At 46.7% G+C, this 18,199-nt stretch overlaps 1 protein-coding gene across 3 annotated transcripts in view; it reads left to right on the plus strand.

Annotated features, from left to right (window-relative positions):
- Positions 1–17,413, plus strand: part of LOC144682266 (uncharacterized) — a 115,559-nt gene extending 98,146 nt beyond the window's left edge. For all 3 annotated transcript variants that reach the window (XM_078544727.1, XM_078544728.1, XM_078544729.1), the window contains 2 exons: positions 10,534–10,678; positions 14,860–17,413. In XM_078544727.1, the coding sequence (XP_078400853.1) occupies positions 10,534–10,678; positions 14,860–16,037 (1,323 nt within the window). In that variant the 3' untranslated portion in view covers positions 16,038–17,413. The remainder of the gene's footprint in view (positions 1–10,533; positions 10,679–14,859) is intronic.
- The last annotated feature ends 786 nt before the right edge of the window (positions 17,414–18,199 follow it).

Here is an 18,199-nt window from a genome sequence, read left to right on the forward strand (position 1 = left end):
ACTCTCCTCTTACTCTCTCACTGTTAAAGGTCACTCTCCTCTCACTCTCTCACTGTTAAAGGTCACTCTCCTCTCACTCTCTCACTGTTAAAGGCCACTCTCCTCTCACTCTCACTGTTAAAGGCCATTCTCCTCTCACTCTCACTGTTAAAGGCCACTCTCCTCTCACTCTCACTGTTAAAGGTCACTCTCCTCTCACTCTCTCACTGTTAAAGGTCACTCTCCTCTCACTCTCTCACTGTTAAAGGTCACTCTCCTCTCCCTCTCACTTTTAAAGGTCACTCTCATCTCACTCTCACTGTTAAAGGTCACTGTTCTCACTCTCACTGTTAAAGGTCACTCTCCTCTCACTCTCTCACTGTGAAAGGTCACTCTCCTCTCACTCTCACTCTTAAAGGTCACTCTCCTCTCACTCCCTCACTGTTACAGGTCACTTTCCTCTCACTCTCTCATTGTTAAAGGTCACTCTCCTCTCACTCTCTCACTGTTAAAGGTCACTCTCCTCTCACTCTCTCATTGTTAAAGGTCACTCTCCTCTCACTCTCTCACTGTTAAAGGTCACTCTCCTCTCACTGTTAAAGGTCACTCTCCTCTCACTCTCTCACTGTTAAAGGTCACTCTCCTCTCACTCACACTGTTAAAGGTCACTCCCCTCTCACTCTCTCACTGTTAAAGGTCACTCTACTCTGACTCTCACTGTTAAAGTTCACTCTCCTCTCACTCTCTCACTGTTACAGGTCACTCTCCTCTCACTCTCACTGTTAAATGTCACTCTCCTCTCGCTCTCTCACTGTTAACGGTCATTCTCCTCTCACTCTCACTTTTCAAGGTCGCTCTCTCTCACTCTTACTGTTAATGGTCACTGACCTCTCCCTCTCTCACTGTTAAAGGTCACTCTCCTCACTTTCTCACTGTTAAAGGTCACTCTGCTCTCACTCTCTCACTGTTAAAGGTCACTCTTCTCACACTCTCTCACTGTTAAAGGTCACTCTCCTCTCACTCTCTCACTGTTAAAGGTCACTCTCCTCTCACTCTCTCACTGTTAAAGGTCACTCTCCTCTCACTCTCTCACTGTTAAAGGCCACTCTCCTCTCACTCTCACTGTTAAAGGCCACTCTCCTCTCACTCTCACTGTTAAAGGTCACTCTCCTCTCACTCTCTCTCTGTTAAAGGTCACTCTCCTCTCACTCTCTCACTGTTAAAGGTCTCTCTCCTCTCACTCTCACTTTTAATCGTCACTCTCATCTCACTCTCACTGTTAAAGGTCACTGTCCTCTCACTCTCACTGTTAAAGGTCACTCTCCTCTCACTTTCTCACTGTGAAAGGTCACTCTCCCCTCACTCTCTCACTGTTAATGGTCACTCTCCCCTCACTCTCTCACTGTTAAAGGTCACTCTCCTCTCACTCTCACCGTTAAAGGTCACTCTCCTCTCACTCTCTCACTGTTAAAGGTCACTCTCCTCTCACTCTCACCGTTAATGGTCACTCTCCTCTCACTCACTCACTGTTAAAGGTCACTCTCCTCTCACTCTATCACTGTTAAAGGTCACTCTCTTCTCACTCTCTCACTGTTAAAGGCCACTCTGCTCTCACTCTCTCTCTCTTAAAGGTCACTCTCCTCTCACTCTCTCACAGTTAAAGGCCACTCTGCTCTTACTCTCTCACTGTTAAAGGTCACTCTCCTCTCACTCTCTCACTGTTAAAGGTCACTCTCCTCTCACTCTCTCACTGTTAAATGTCACTCTCTTCTCACTCTCTCACTGTTAAAGGTCACTCTCCTCTCACTCTCTCACTGTTGAAGTTCACTCTCCTCTCACTCTCTCACTGTTAAAGGTCACTCTCCTCTCACTCTCACTCTTAATGATCATTCTCCTCTCACTCTCTCTCTGTTAAAGGTCACTCTCACTGTTAAATGTCACTCTCCTCTCACTCTCACTGTTCAAGGTCACTGTCCTCTCACTCCCTTACTGTTAAAGGTCACTCTCACTGTTAAAGGTCACTGTCCTCTCACTCTCACTGTTAAAGGTCACTCTTCTTTCACTCTCACTGTTAATGGTCACTCTCCTCTCACTGTCTCACTGTAAAAGGTCACTCTCTCACTCTCTCACTGTGAAAAGTCACTCTCCTCTCACTCTCTCACTGTTAAAGGTCACTCTCCTCTCACTCTCACTGTTAAAGGTCACTCTCCTCTCACTCTCACTGTTAATGGTCACTGTCCTCTCACTCTCTCTCTGTTAAAGGTCACTCTCACTGTTAAAGGTCACTGTCCTCTCACTCTCACTGTTAAAGGTCACTCTCCTCTCACTCTCTCATTGTTAAAGGTCACTCTCCTCTCACTCCCTCACTGTTAAAGGTCACTCTCCTCTCACTCTCTCATTGTTAAAGGTCACTCTCCTCTCACTCTCACTGTTAAAGGTCACTGTCCTCTCACTCCCTCACTGTTAAAGGTCACTCTCCTCTCACTCTCACTGTTAAAGGTCACTCTCCTCTCACTCACACTGTTAAAGGGCACTCTCACTGTTAAAGGTCACTCTCCTCTCACTGTCACTGTTAAAGGGCACTCTCCTCTCACTCTCACTGTTAAAGGGCACTCTCCTCTCACTCTCACTGTTAAAGGGCACTCTCCTCTCACTCCCTCACTGTTAAAGGTCACTCTCACTGTTAAAGGTCACTCTCCTCTCACTCTCTCACCGTTAAAGGTCACTCTCCTCACTCTCTCACTGTGAAAGGTCACTCTCCTCTCACCCTCTCACTGTTAAAGGTCACTCTCCTCTCACTCTCTCACTGTTAAAGGTCACTCTCCTCTCACTCTCTCACTGTTAAAGGTCACTCTCCTCTCACTCTCTCACTGTTAAAGGCCAATCTCCTCTCACTCTCACTGTTATAGGCCACTCTCCTCTCACTCTCACTGTTAAAGGCCACTGTCCCTTCACTCTCACTGTTAAAGGTCACTCTCCTCTCACTCTCTTACTGTTAAAGGTCACTCTCCTCTCACTCTCACTGTTAATGGTTACCCTCACCTCACTCTCTCACTGTTAATGGTCACTCTCCTCTCACTCTCTCTCTGTGAAAGGTCACCCTGACTGTTAAAGGTCCCTCTCCTCTCACTTTCACTGTTAAAGGTGAGTCTCCTCTCACTCTCTCACTGTTAAAGGTCACTCTCCTCTCACTTTCTCACTGTGAAAGGTCACTCTCCCCTCACTCTCTCACTGTTAAAGGTTACTCTCCTCTCACTCTCACCGTTAAAGGTCACTCTTCTCTCACTCTCTCACTGTGAAAGGTCACTCTCCCCTCACTCTCTCACTGTTAAAGGTCACTCTCCTCTCACTCTCACCGTTAATGGTCACTCTCCTCTCACTCTCTCACTGTTAAAGGTCACTCTCCTCTCACTCTATCACTGTTAAAGGTCACTCTCCTCTCACTCTCTCACTGTTAAAGGCCACTCTGCTCTCACTCTCTCTCTCTTAAAGGTCACTCTCCTCTCACTCTCTCACTGTTAAAGGCCACTCTGCTCTCACTCTCTCACTGTTAAAGATCACTCTCCTCTCACTCTCTCACTGTTAAAGGTCACTCTCCTCTCAATCTCTCACTGTTAAAGGTCACTCTCCTCTCACTCTCTCACTGTTAAAGGTCACTCTCCTCTCACTCTCTCACTGTTGAAGTTCACTCTCCTCTCACTCTCTCACTGTTAAAGGTCACTCTCCTCTCACTCTCACTGTTAAAGGTCACTCTGCTCTCGCTCTCTCACTGTTAAAGGTCACTCTCCTCACTTTCTCACTGTTAAACGTCACTCTCCTCTCACTCTCTCACTGTTAAAGGTCACTCTCCTCTCACTCTCTTTCTGTTAAAGGTCACTCTCCTCTCACTCTCTCACTGTGAAAGCTCACTCTCGTCTCCCTCTCTCACTGTTAAAGGTCACTCTCCTCTCACTCTCACTGTTAAAGGTCACTGTCCTCTCACTCCCTTACTGTTAAAGGTCACTCTCACTGTTAAAGGTCACTGTCCTCTCACTCTCACTGTTAAAGGTCACTCTTCTTTCACTCTCACTGTTAATGGTCACTCTCCTCTCACTGTCTCACTGTAAAAGGTCACTCTCTCACTCTCTCACTGTGAAAAGTCACTCTCCTCTCACTCTCTCACTGTTAATGGTCACTCTCCTCTCACTCTCACTGTTAAAGGTCACTCTCCTCTCACTCTCACTGTTAATGGTCACTGTCCTCTCACTCTCTCTCTGTTAAAGGTCACTCTCACTGTTAAAGGTCACTGTCCTCTCACTCTCACTGTTAAAGGTCACTCTCCTCTCACTCTCTCATTGTTAAAGGTCACTCTCCTCTCACTCCCTCACTGTTAAAGGTCACTCTCCTCTCACTCTCTCATTGTTAAAGGTCACTCTCCTCTCACTCTCACTGTTAAAGGTCACTGTCCTCTCACTCCCTCACTGTTAAAGGTCACTCTCCTCTCACTATCTCACTGTTAAATGTCACTCTCCTCTCACTCTCCCACTGTTAAAGGTCACTCTCCTCTCACACTCTCACTGTTAAAGGTCACTCTCCTCTCACTCTCTCACTGCTAAAGGTCACTCTCCTCTCACTCTCTCACTGTTAAAGGTCACTCTCATCTCACTCTCTCATCGTTAAAGGTCACTCTCCTCTCACTCTCTCACTGTTAAAGGTCAATCGCCTCTCACTCTCTCACTGTTAAAGGTCACTCTCTCACTGTTAAAGGTCACTCTCCTCTCACTCTCTCACTGTTAAAGGTCAATCGCCTCTCACTCTCTCACTGTTAAAGGTCAATCGCCTCTCACTCTCTCACTGTTAAAGATCACTCTCACTGTTAAATGTCACAGTCCTCTCACTCTCACTGTTAAAGGTCACTCTCCTCTCACTCCCTCACTATTAAAGGTCACTCTCACTGTTAAAGGTCACTGTCCTCTCACTCTCACTGTTAAAGGTCACTCTCCTCTCTCTCCCTCACTGTTAAAGGTCACTCTCCTCTCACTCTCTCATTGTTAAGGGTCACTCTCCTCTCACTCTCTCACTGTTAAAGGTCACTCTCCTCTCACTTTCTCACTGTGAAAGGTCACTCTCCCCTCACTCTCTCACTGTTAAAGGTCACTCTTCTCTCATTCTCTCACTGTAAAAGGTCTCTCTCCCCTCACTCTCTCACTGTTAAAGGTCACTCTCCTCTCACTCTCACCGTTAATGGTCACTCTCCTCTCACTCTCTCACTGTTAAAGGTCACTCTCCTCTCATTCTCTCACTGTAAAAGGTCACTCTCCCCTCACTCTCTCACTGTTAAAGGTCCGTCTCCTCTCACTCTCACTGTTAACGGTCACTCTCCTCTCACTCTCTCACTTTTTAAGGTCACTCTCCTCTCACTCTCTCGCTGTTAAAGGTCACTCTCCTCTCACTCCCTCACTGTTAAAGGCCACTCTCCTCTCACTCTCTCACTGTTAAAGGTCACTCTTCTCTCACTCTCTCACTGTTAAAGGTCACTCTCCTCACACTCTCTCACTGTTAAAGGTCACTCTCCTCTCACTCTCTCACTGTTAAAGGTCACTCTCCTCTCACTCTCTCACTGTTAAAGGTCACTCTCCTCTCACTCTCTCACTGTTAAAGGTCACTCTCCTCTCACTCTCTCATTGTTAAAGGTCACTCTCCTCTCACTCCCTCACTGTTAAAGGTCACTCTCCTCTCACTCTCTCATTGTTAAAGGTCACTCTCCTCTCACTCTCACTGTTAAAGGTCACTGTCCTCTCACTCCCTCACTGTTAAAGGTCACTCTCCTCTCACTCTCACTGTTAAAGGTCACTCTCCTCTCACTCACACTGTTAAAGGGCACTCTCACTGTTAAAGGTCACTCTCCTCTCACTGTCACTGTTAAAGGGCACTCTCCTCTCACTCTCACTGTTAAAGGGCACTCTCCTCTCACTCTCACTGTTAAAGGGCACTCTCCTCTCACTCCCTCACTGTTAAAGGTCACTCTCACTGTTAAAGGTCACTCTCCTCTCACTCTCTCACCGTTAAAGGTCACTCTCCTCACTCTCTCACTGTGAAAGGTCACTCTCCTCTCACCCTCTCACTGTTAAAGGTCACTCTCCTCTCACTCTCTCACTGTTAAAGGTCACTCTCCTCTCACTCTCTCACTGTTAAAGGTCACTCTCCTCTCACTCTCTCACTGTTAAAGGCCAATCTCCTCTCACTCTCACTGTTATAGGCCACTCTCCTCTCACTCTCACTGTTAAAGGCCACTGTCCCTTCACTCTCACTGTTAAAGGTCACTCTCCTCTCACTCTCTTACTGTTAAAGGTCACTCTCCTCTCACTCTCACTGTTAATGGTTACCCTCACCTCACTCTCTCACTGTTAATGGTCACTCTCCTCTCACTCTCTCTCTGTGAAAGGTCACTCTGACTGTTAAAGGTCCCTCTCCTCTCACTTTCACTGTTAAAGGTGAGTCTCCTCTCACTCTCTCACTGTTAAAGGTCACTCTCCTCTCACTTTCTCACTGTGAAAGGTCACTCTCCCCTCACTCTCTCACTGTTAAAGGTTACTCTCCTCTCACTCTCACCGTTAAAGGTCACTCTTCTCTCACTCTCTCACTGTGAAAGGTCACTCTCCCCTCACTCTCTCACTGTTAAAGGTCACTCTCCTCTCACTCTCACCGTTAATGGTCACTCTCCTCTCACTCTCTCACTGTTAAAGGTCACTCTCCTCTCACTCTATCACTGTTAAAGGTCACTCTCCTCTCACTCTCTCACTGTTAAAGGCCACTCTGCTCTCACTCTCTCTCTCTTAAAGGTCACTCTCCTCTCACTCTCTCACTGTTAAAGGCCACTCTGCTCTCACTCTCTCACTGTTAAAGATCACTCTCCTCTCACTCTCTCACTGTTAAAGGTCACTCTCCTCTCAATCTCTCACTGTTAAAGGTCACTCTCCTCTCACTCTCTCACTGTTAAAGGTCACTCTCCTCTCACTCTCTCACTGTTGAAGTTCACTCTCCTCTCACTCTCTCACTGTTAAAGGTCACTCTCCTCTCACTCTCACTGTTAAAGGTCACTCTGCTCTCGCTCTCTCACTGTTAAAGGTCACTCTCCTCACTTTCTCACTGTTAAACGTCACTCTCCTCTCACTCTCTCACTGTTAAAGGTCACTCTCCTCTCACTCTCTTTCTGTTAAAGGTCACTCTCCTCTCACTCTCTCACTGTGAAAGCTCACTCTCGTCTCCCTCTCTCACTGTTAAAGGTCACTCTCCTCTCACTCTCACTGTTAAAGGTCACTGTCCTCTCACTCCCTTACTGTTAAAGGTCACTCTCACTGTTAAAGGTCACTGTCCTCTCACTCTCACTGTTAAAGGTCACTCTTCTTTCACTCTCACTGTTAATGGTCACTCTCCTCTCACTGTCTCACTGTAAAAGGTCACTCTCTCACTCTCTCACTGTGAAAAGTCACTCTCCTCTCACTCTCTCACTGTTAATGGTCACTCTCCTCTCACTCTCACTGTTAAAGGTCACTCTCCTCTCACTCTCACTGTTAATGGTCACTGTCCTCTCACTCTCTCTCTGTTAAAGGTCACTCTCACTGTTAAAGGTCACTGTCCTCTCACTCTCACTGTTAAAGGTCACTCTCCTCTCACTCTCTCATTGTTAAAGGTCACTCTCCTCTCACTCCCTCACTGTTAAAGGTCACTCTCCTCTCACTCTCTCATTGTTAAAGGTCACTCTCCTCTCACTCTCACTGTTAAAGGTCACTGTCCTCTCACTCCCTCACTGTTAAAGGTCACTCTCCTCTCACTATCTCACTGTTAAATGTCACTCTCCTCTCACTCTCCCACTGTTAAAGGTCACTCTCCTCTCACACTCTCACTGTTAAAGGTCACTCTCCTCTCACTCTCTCACTGCTAAAGGTCACTCTCCTCTCACTCTCTCACTGTTAAAGGTCACTCTCATCTCACTCTCTCATCGTTAAAGGTCACTCTCCTCTCACTCTCTCACTGTTAAAGGTCAATCGCCTCTCACTCTCTCACTGTTAAAGGTCACTCTCTCACTGTTAAAGGTCACTCTCCTCTCACTCTCTCACTGTTAAAGGTCAATCGCCTCTCACTCTCTCACTGTTAAAGGTCAATCGCCTCTCACTCTCTCACTGTTAAAGATCACTCTCACTGTTAAATGTCACAGTCCTCTCACTCTCACTGTTAAAGGTCACTCTCCTCTCACTCCCTCACTATTAAAGGTCACTCTCACTGTTAAAGGTCACTGTCCTCTCACTCTCACTGTTAAAGGTCACTCTCCTCTCTCTCCCTCACTGTTAAAGGTCACTCTCCTCTCACTCTCTCATTGTTAAGGGTCACTCTCCTCTCACTCTCTCACTGTTAAAGGTCACTCTCCTCTCACTTTCTCACTGTGAAAGGTCACTCTCCCCTCACTCTCTCACTGTTAAAGGTCACTCTTCTCTCATTCTCTCACTGTAAAAGGTCTCTCTCCCCTCACTCTCTCACTGTTAAAGGTCACTCTCCTCTCACTCTCACCGTTAATGGTCACTCTCCTCTCACTCTCTCACTGTTAAAGGTCACTCTCCTCTCATTCTCTCACTGTAAAAGGTCACTCTCCCCTCACTCTCTCACTGTTAAAGGTCCGTCTCCTCTCACTCTCACTGTTAACGGTCACTCTCCTCTCACTCTCTCACTTTTTAAGGTCACTCTCCTCTCACTCTCTCGCTGTTAAAGGTCACTCTCCTCTCACTCCCTCACTGTTAAAGGCCACTCTCCTCTCACTCTCTCACTGTTAAAGGTCACTCTTCTCTCACTCTCTCACTGTTAAAGGTCACTCTCCTCACACTCTCTCACTGTTAAAGGTCACTCTCCTCTCACTCTCTCACTGTTAAAGGTCACTCTCCTCTCACTCTCTCACTGTTAAAGGTCACTCTCCTCTCACTCTCTCACTGTTAAAGGTCACTCTCCTCTCACTCTCTCACTGTTAAAGGTCACTCTCCTCTCACTCTCACTTTTAAAGGTCACTCTCTTCTCACTCTCACTGTTAAAGGTCACTGTCCTCTCACTCTCACTGTTAAAGGTCACTCTCCTCTCACTTTCTCACTGTTAAAGGTCACTCTCCCCTCACTCTCTCACTGTTAAAGGTCACTCTCCCCTCACTCTCTCACTGTTAAAGGTCACTCTCCTCTCACTCTCACCGTTAAAGGTCACTCTCCTCTCACTCTCTCTCTGTTAAAGGTCACTCTCCTCTCACTTTCTCACTGTTAAAGGTCACTCTCCTCTCGCTCTCTCACTGTTAAAAGTCACTCTCCTCTCACTCTCTCACTGTTAAAGGTCACCCTCCTCTCACTCTCACTGTTAAAGGTCACTCTCCTCACTCTCTCACTGTTAAAGGTCACTGTCCTCGCACTCTCACTTTTAAAGGTCACTCTCCTCTCGCTCTCTCACTGTTGAAGTTCACTCTCCTCTCACTCTCTCACTGTTAAAGGTCACTCTCCTCTCACTCTCTGTTAAAGGTCACTCTCCTCTCACTCTCTCACTGTTAAAGTTCACTCTCCTCTCACTCTCTCACTGTTAAAGGTCACTCTCCTCTCACTCTCTCACTGTTAAAGGTCACTCTCCTCTCACTCTCTCACTGTTAAAGGTCACTCTCCTCTCACTTTCTCACTGTTAAAGGTCACTCTCCTCTCACTCTCTCACTGTTAAAGGTCACTCTCCTCACTCTCTCACTGTTAAAGGTCACTCTCCTCTCACTCTCACTGTTAAAGGTCACTCTCCTCTCACTCTCTCACTGTTAAAGGTCACTCTCCTCTCACTCTCTCACTGTTAAAGGTCACTCTCCTCTCACTCTCTCACTGTTAAAGGTCACTCTCCTCACTCTCTCACTGTTAAAGGTCACTCTCCTCTCACTCTCTCACTGTTAAAGGTCACTCTTCTCTCACTCTCTCACTGTTAAAGGTCACTCTCCTAGCACTCTCACTGTTAAAGGTCACTCTCCTCTCACTCTCTCACTGTTAAAGGTCACTCTCCTCTCACTCCCTCACTGTTAAAGGTCACTCTCCTCTCACCCCCTCACTTTTAAAGGCCGCTCTCCTCTCACTCCCTCACTGTTAAAGGCCCCGCTGCTTCACTCTCATTCTCTCATTATAAATGGCCCTGCTGTTTTTCACAAGATGAGGAGAAATTCATTATCCTTGAAATTCTCTTCCACAGAGATCAGTGGAAGCTGGGTCATTGAATATATTGAAGGCCGAGGTAGACAGATCAAGGGTTATGGTGAACAGGCAAGAAAGTGCAGTTGAGGTCATGAACATATCAGCCATGATCTCATTGAATGATGGATCAGGCTCAAGAGACCACGTGGCCTCGTTCTGCTCCTATTTATGTCCACCCCAGCCCCACCCACCCTCCCCCACCCGGCCAAATTGCTGTGCGTGCTGCCCCAGGTGTTAGATTGGGGACGATTCATCCACACAGTCCACTGCTGACAGTCATTGGGAACACATTCAACTCCATCCCTTTTTCTCTGTGTTGCCTTGACAGCTGCTGGCCACCAAAGTGAATGTTGGCCTCTCCCTGGCAGAGCAGAGCCTCCTGTCTGTCCTGGGCAATCCCTACACGATCATCCCTGACGTTCTCCTCACACTGATGCAGCGAATCCGACAACAGCAGAGTCAGGATCTGAGCGGTGAGTTCAACAATGGTTTTGCCTTTTGCTGTATCCTGTCTTGGCTCTCAGGAGTTCAGGAGGGTGTGATGTGCTCTTACTGGGTTAATAAACTCTCTCGATCATTATTTCAAATCCCACCGTGGCCAGTCTGAGAATTCGTGCTTAGTTTAAAAAGTCTGGAAATAAAAATCTGGTCTCTGTAAAGGTGACTGAAACCCACTGGTTCACTAAAGCCCTTTAGGGAAGGAAACCTGCCATCATTACCAGCTCTGGGCCTGTATGTGACTCCAGTCCTACATCAATGTGGTTGTCTCTTAAATGTCCACTCACTGAAGTGACCTAACAAGGCCCTTAGTTGCATCCATACCTCCAGACATACTCGTGGAGCACTCTTCACGCTAGCCCAGACACATGGAACTGGCTTCCCTGCCAATGCATTTGAAGGCAGGCAGAGTACATAAAACCCACTGGGTGCCATGCCTGCCACCTATCCCCACTGCAGTTAAGGGAGACTGACCACTCTTGGATCTATTGAGCCTCAGAGCCTCATCCTCTCATTTTTCTCTGCCATCTCCCTATTCCCCATTATGAATCCTCCTGACCCTGCCTGCAATGTCTTACTCAAACAATTCCGTTTTATACACCTATAGAAGCTTTTACAGTCCATTTTGATGTTTTTTGCTAGTTTACATTCAAATTCAATTCTCCCTTTATCAATTTCTTGGTCCTCATTTGCTGTGTTCTAAAATCCTCCCGATCCTCAGGTTTGTTACCAATTCTGGCAATTTATAAGCCTTTTCTTTTAATCTTATACAATCCTTAACTTTCTCTGTTAACCACAGTTGACTGACTTTTCCATTTGGGTTTTTGTGCCTTGAAGGAATGTATAATCACTGTAAACTATGTAATAATTCTTTAAAGACTATCCATTGCCTCTGTATGGTCATACATTGTAATGTATTTTCCCAATCCACCTCAGTCAATTTGTCCCTCATACCTTCAGAATTTCCTTTGTTCAAATTTTACACCCTGGCTTCAGATTGAACTACCTCACTTTCTAACATAAAGTAAAATTCTATCATATTATGGTCACTCATCCCTAAGGTTCTCTTACAACAAGATTATTAATTAGCCCTTTCTCATTACATAATATTAGATCTAAAATAACCTGTTCTCTAGTCAGTTCCTCAACATACTGTTCTAGAAAACCATCCCTAACGCACACATCCTCCACAGCATTAGTGTTCATTAAGTTTACCCAGTCTATATGCAGATTGAAGTCACCCATGTTCAGATAAACAACTCCTACCACTGTCTACTCCCCTTTGCTGTTTCTTAGCTGCACTCAAACATATTCTACACATTGTTCTTCCCATCTGAGATCTTCCCTTACTAATGCACTGATCCCATGCCTTATTATCAGCGCAACACCACCTCCTTTTACTTTTTGCCTGTCCTTCCTAAATGTCGAATATCCTTGAATATCCAGCTCCCAGTCTTGGGGCAGAATTTTTCCGTTGGCGATTTGGGGGCGGGGTCTGCTCACCGATACAGGATGATGTTGGGAGGAACCCCCGAGTCATCCTGCCCCATTTAAATATTCAGGAAGGCGGGAGCACAGCGAGATCAGCTGTCTGCCCACCGACCTGTGAATGGCCAATTGAGGCCATTGACAGGATAGTTAAATCAATGAAAGACCCTGCCCGTCCAACCTTAAGGCTGGTGGGCAGGCCGGGAGCCCCAGCGGGCTTCTGAAAAAACATGAAACCTCATCCACTAGCCGGATGAGGCTTCATGTCCGTTTTAAAAAACTTTAATAAAGTTTCTGTGATGTTTATTAACATGTCCCATCTCGTGTGACATTGTCACATGAGGGGCACATGTTAATAATTTTTTTATTTTTCTATTTTTAAACTTTCAAACACTGTCAGCGCTCTCCCTGAGACAGCACTCTCCCTGAGACAGCACTTAGTCTCAGGGAGCAGTGCGCACCCTGACAGTTGGAGAATCCCTCCCCCCCCACGCACAGGGAGCGTATAGCGCTTCCCGTCGGGTGGGCCTTAATTGGCCCGCTCACTTAAAATGGCGGCGGGGCTCATTTTGGTGGCGGTGATCGGCTGCCCACCCACCGCCGAGCTGGTGGGACCCACCTGTCCATCAAGGGCAAAATTCTGGCCTTGGTCACCCTGTAACCATGTTTCTGTAATGGCAATTAGATCATACCCATTTACCTCTATTTGTGCCTTTAAATCATCTTGTTGTGAATGTTGCGCACATTCAGGTAGAGTGCCCTTAACTTTGTCTTTTTGACATTATTCTGCATTCTAAAGTTAGCTGTTGCTCCTCCTTGTTTCTCCTGCCTTCTAATTTCACTTGCCACTTTTCTACTTCCTGTTACCAGCTTTACTTCCTTCCAATTTGAGCTGCCCCATGGGTTCCCATCCCCTTGTCAACCTAATTTAAACCCTCCCCAACAGCACTAGCAGATCTCCCTGCGAGGATATGAGTTCTGGTCCTGCTAAGATGCAGCCCATCCATCTTGTACAAGTCCCACCTGCCCCAGAACCACTCCTAATGCCTCAGAAATCTGATGCCCTCCCTCCTACACCAATTCTCCAGCCACATGTTGAATCGCCCAATCCTCCTATTCTTACGCTAACTAGCATGTGACACTGGGGGTAATCCTGAGCTTACTGCTTTTGATGTCCTGCTTTTTAATTTCCTTCCTAACTCCCTAAAATCTGCTTTCTTCCTACCTATGTCATTCGTACCAATGTGGACCACAACCTTTGGCTGTTTATCCTCCGTAGAAGGATGTTCTGCAGCCTCTACGTGATATCCTTGACCCTGGCACCAAGGAGGCAACACACCATCCTGGAGTCACATTTACAGCCACAGAAACACCTGCCTGATCCCCACTCTTCTTTCTCCCCTCCTGTGCAACTGAGCCACCCGTGGTGCCATAGACTTTGATCTGGCTGCACTCTCCTGAGGAACCATTGCCTTCACCAGGATCCAAAATGGAAAACCGATTAGCAAGCAAGATAGACACAGACTTGGGGGACTCCTACAGTACCTGCCTGGTTTTCTTAGACTGCCTGGCGGTCATCCATTCCCTCTCTGCCTGCACCCTCCTAACCCGCGGTGTGACCACCTCTCTAAGCATGCTATCCACATAGTTCTCTGCCTCGTGGTTGCACCACAGTGATCCCAGCCGCTGCTCGAATTCCGAAACCCACAGCTCAAGCTTCTGCAGTCAGTGACACTCCCTGCAGATGTGTTAGTCTAGGACATGTGTGATGTGTCCATGACTTCCCACATACCACAGGATGTACATGCCGCTCGACTAAGCTGACCTGCCATACCGTAACTTTAAGAAGTATTTATTACAATTGGAATAAGTCGAACTACTTACCAGTTACCAAAAAACCAGTGCCCTCCACTGCACTGAAATAAGAAGAAAAAGCGACCACCTCCTTCCTCCCCCCCCCCCCACCAAACTCCCCACTCACCAAACTCGTATCAGCTCACTCTGCTTGCAATCTGCACTCCGTTTGCTGGGAAAGTCTAGAGGGAGCTTCACTCTGTATCTAATCCCGTTCTGTACCTGTCCTGGGAGTGTTTGATGGTGACAGTGTAGAGGGAGCTTTACTCTGTATCGAACCCCGTGCTGTACCTGTCCTGGGAGTGTTTGATGGGGACAGTGTAGCAGGACCTTTACTCTGTATCTAACCCCGTGCTGTACCTGTCCTGGGAGTGTTTGATGGGGACAGTGTAGAGGGAGCTTTACTCTATCTAACCCCGTGCTGTACCTGTCCTGGGAGTGTTTGATGGGGACAGTGTAGAGGGAGCTTTACTCTGTATCTAACCCCGTGCTGTACCTGTCCTGGGAGTGTTTGATGGGGACAGTGTAGAGGGAGCTTTACTCTGTATCTAACCCCGTGCTGTACCTGTCCTGGGAGTGTTTGATGGGGACAGTGTAGAGGGAGCTTTATTCTGTATCTAATCCCGTGCTGTACCAGTCCTGGGAGTGTGTGATGGGGACAGTGTAGAGGGAGCTGTACTCTGTATCGAACCCTGTGCTGTACCTGTCACACTGACCATCTTGACTTTGAGCATAAAACTTGCCAAACATGTTAAGAGGCACAATTCCAAAGCACTGATGATTTGATGAAACATGTAAATATATATTGTTTTAGATCACAGTCGGAGTGAGACACATTCTGGAATTCCCACGATCAGCTCCTCAATAAAAACTGTCCTGAGTGGAGGCCACTGTACAGGAGCAGAGCGAAGAACCCCCGAGCCCCAACAGAATGGAGGAGGGCCAGGCCATGGCAATGTGAACCATCAGGCAGAGTGGAGAGAGGAGATAACAGAGTCCTGGCTGGGAGTTCCACTCCCTGAAATAGGACATGAAGCTGAGGAATCTGTGAACCAAAATAAAATGAGCACAGGAGGTGTCACAGAGACTGGCCTGAAGCTGAACGCCCTGAGAGATGGGGGATTGGCTGCAGCATGCACAGGGAGGGAGGACCATGGGGAGATCCATTCCCAATTGGCTCAAGGTCAGAAATTGGCCTTCTTTGCTCTACAGTTTGACCAGTCATATGATGAACATTTTGAGGACCATTTGAATCTAAAGCTGTCTCCTCCTGACCCACTGCAATCTCAGGTTAACCTGAACAGCACCAGCCCAGTGACAGCCTGGACCTCCCTCCAAACCCAGGCCACTGAGTCCCAGTCTCAACCTGTCAATCCCCCAGAACTGGAGTCAAACATTGATCTTTTTGCCAGTAAAACCCCCTCCGGTACAGTTTCAACTGGCCAAGATCATCCTGGCTGCATGTCTGAGTCATATTCACTGTCACCAAACCAGCCTCCGGGACACAGTATCGACCTGAAGTTATTGGCAGCAGCTCCTCTCTCTCTGGCGGTTCAAGAGACACTTCTGCATTCTCCATTGTTCCAGCCCAAGGTTTTCCTGCTGAGACTGACTGCTGGACACAACACTCAACCAGCAGTGCCCAAGAGATGGGGATTAGAGAGAGATGATTCAGGTGGAGATCGGGACTATTTGCCAGTTGGTGAGACAGATAACTGCCCAGAGCAGAATCCACGCACCTTTCCATGGAACCTACGTAAAAGACCCCAGCAAACTCCTTATCAGGCTTTTGAGGAACAGTTGATGCTGCACAACAGCGCCGAAAGAAGCCTTTTCTTTTCCAGTGAGGAATCCTCTCAATCGGACACCAGTGACTCTGAATACTTCCCATTCTGCAGCCAGAGTAAACACTCAAGCAAGCAGAAGAGATACCAGAGGAACTCAATCGGGCAATTTATTGGGTCCAAAGGCTTGTTGGCCTTTTATAACTAGAGAGCTACAGTGTAAAGGAGGGACAAAAACAGAAACAGAAATACCTGGAAAAACTCAGCAGGTCTGGCAGCATTGGCGGAGGAGAGCAGAGTTGACGTTTCGAGTCCTCATTTGCCAGAGCTATATAAGTGCTATGTTGCTGTGTACAATCTAGGCACTGCACCTCAGGATACATTGGCCTTGGAAGGAATGCAGTGCAGATTCACCAGAGTATGACCAGGGTTCTAAGGGTTAGATTATGGGGAGACATTACTTAGACTTTAATTAAAAACATAAAATGCTGGGAAAACTCAGCAGGTCTGGCAGCATCTGTGGAGAGAGAAACAAAGTCAATGTTTAATTTTCCCGCACTTTGTTTTTGTTTCCAGCATCTGCAGAAGTTTGCTTTTAACTTAACTTTCTATATTCCAAGGAAAGAGTATAAGAGTGTTTTGATTGTAGTTTTTAGGATCTTGAATTGATAACGTAACTCAATAATCTCTTCCTATTGGCCAAGACTCTAGGACAAAGAACATATCCCTAACATCAGAGCCAGATCATTCAGGACTGAAGTTAGGAAACACTTCACAAAGGGTGGTGGAAATATCAAAGTTGCTCTTGCATAACGCAGTAGATGCTAGCTCAATTAATAAGTTTAAATAATTGATTGATAGATTCTTGTTAGTCAAGGCTAGTAAGAGATCTGGAGCCAAGGCGGGTGGATGGAGTTAGGATACAGATCAGCCATGATCTCACTGAATTAGTGGAACAGGCTCAAGGGGCGAAATGGCCACCTCCTGTTCCTGTGGGACTTTGTGCCCTAGCTGTCCTGCCAGCTGACTGCTGTGCCTGGGGTGTGGTGTGGAGCAGGTAAAGAAGCTGCGACCCCAGAATTGTGCCATCACTCTGCAGGCTTCACTCTAAGGTGGGTACAATTTATACTTACTGTAAAACAAGGTGTATAAATCACAACTGCATGTACTTACATGCCTTGCATCACTGAATCCTTCAGCCCATCGTATTCAGCCTATGCTGCCTCTGAAAGAGCTGTTCAGTTAATCCCTTTCCCCCTTCAGGTATTTATCCAATTCTTTCAATTAGCCAGGGTTTAATGTACAAGTGAAGGATTTAACATTTACATGGAACTGGTTAACTGTTAGAATAATACATTCACAATCAGCAGTTTGCTACTGGAAGTTAAGGCACTTGGTTTCTTCTGCCTGAAGGTGATGGGTGAAGTTATTGAATGTGTAACTTATTTATTGAAATTCAGGAGTTCTCACCACAGGAACTTGAGACTGATTATGATCTTAATGTTTGTCAGAAACTGAACTACACAGTTGAAAATATTAAACTCGTAATGTTTTTATTACTAAATTATTGTATACAGAAATCTATCCAGTGTTCTGTCAACTCTGTCCTTCCAACAAACTTTGATCCTTTTAATAATGGTGCTCTCATTTAAACTGATTCCCATCCATAGTTTCACAGCTTCTGCTAGTTTTGGTTGTTTTCCTTTCTCCCTGAAACTCCTGTCCTCATTAAATGCACTGACAGATGTTTCCAGTCTGAGCTGTTTGTTGCTTTCACCCAGTGCTCTGCACGGCTTACCCTGTACCAACTTCACCCTCCAAGACCTTTACCCACATCACAGGAGCCACAGTCCATCCAGAACTTCCTGTCTATAAGAATCACATAGGAGCAATGTGCTGATGTGTTTGCCACTCTGTACTACAGAACTGTATCCTTGGAGAGTGGAGGGGGGGTGGAGTTACTTGTATCTTGAGGGTGGAGTGAAGAGACAGAGAATTTCACTACTGTAAAGAAAGCGCCAGATTAGCTTTGATAATCCAGCATTTTACAGACTTTACATGACCTTGGCTCATTTGACCGAGTGTGGCATCAAGGAGCCGTATCAAAACTGGAGTCAATGGGAGTCAGGGGGAAAGTCTCTGCTGGTTGGTGTCACACCTAGCACAAAGGAAGATGGTTGTGGTTGTTGGAGGTCAGTCATCTCAGCTCCAGGACATCACTGCAGGAGTTCCTCAGGGTAGTGTCCTCAGCCCAACCATCTTCAGCTGCTTCATCAATGACCTTCCTTCCATCATAAGGTCAGAAGTGGGGATGTTCGCTGATGTTTGCACAATGTTCAGCACCATTCACAGCTCCTCAGATACTGAAGC

The sequence above is a fragment of the Cetorhinus maximus genome, chromosome 6 (genome assembly GCF_964194155.1).
Source record: "Cetorhinus maximus chromosome 6, sCetMax3.hap1.1, whole genome shotgun sequence".
Taxonomy (NCBI): Eukaryota; Metazoa; Chordata; class Chondrichthyes; order Lamniformes; family Cetorhinidae; genus Cetorhinus; species Cetorhinus maximus.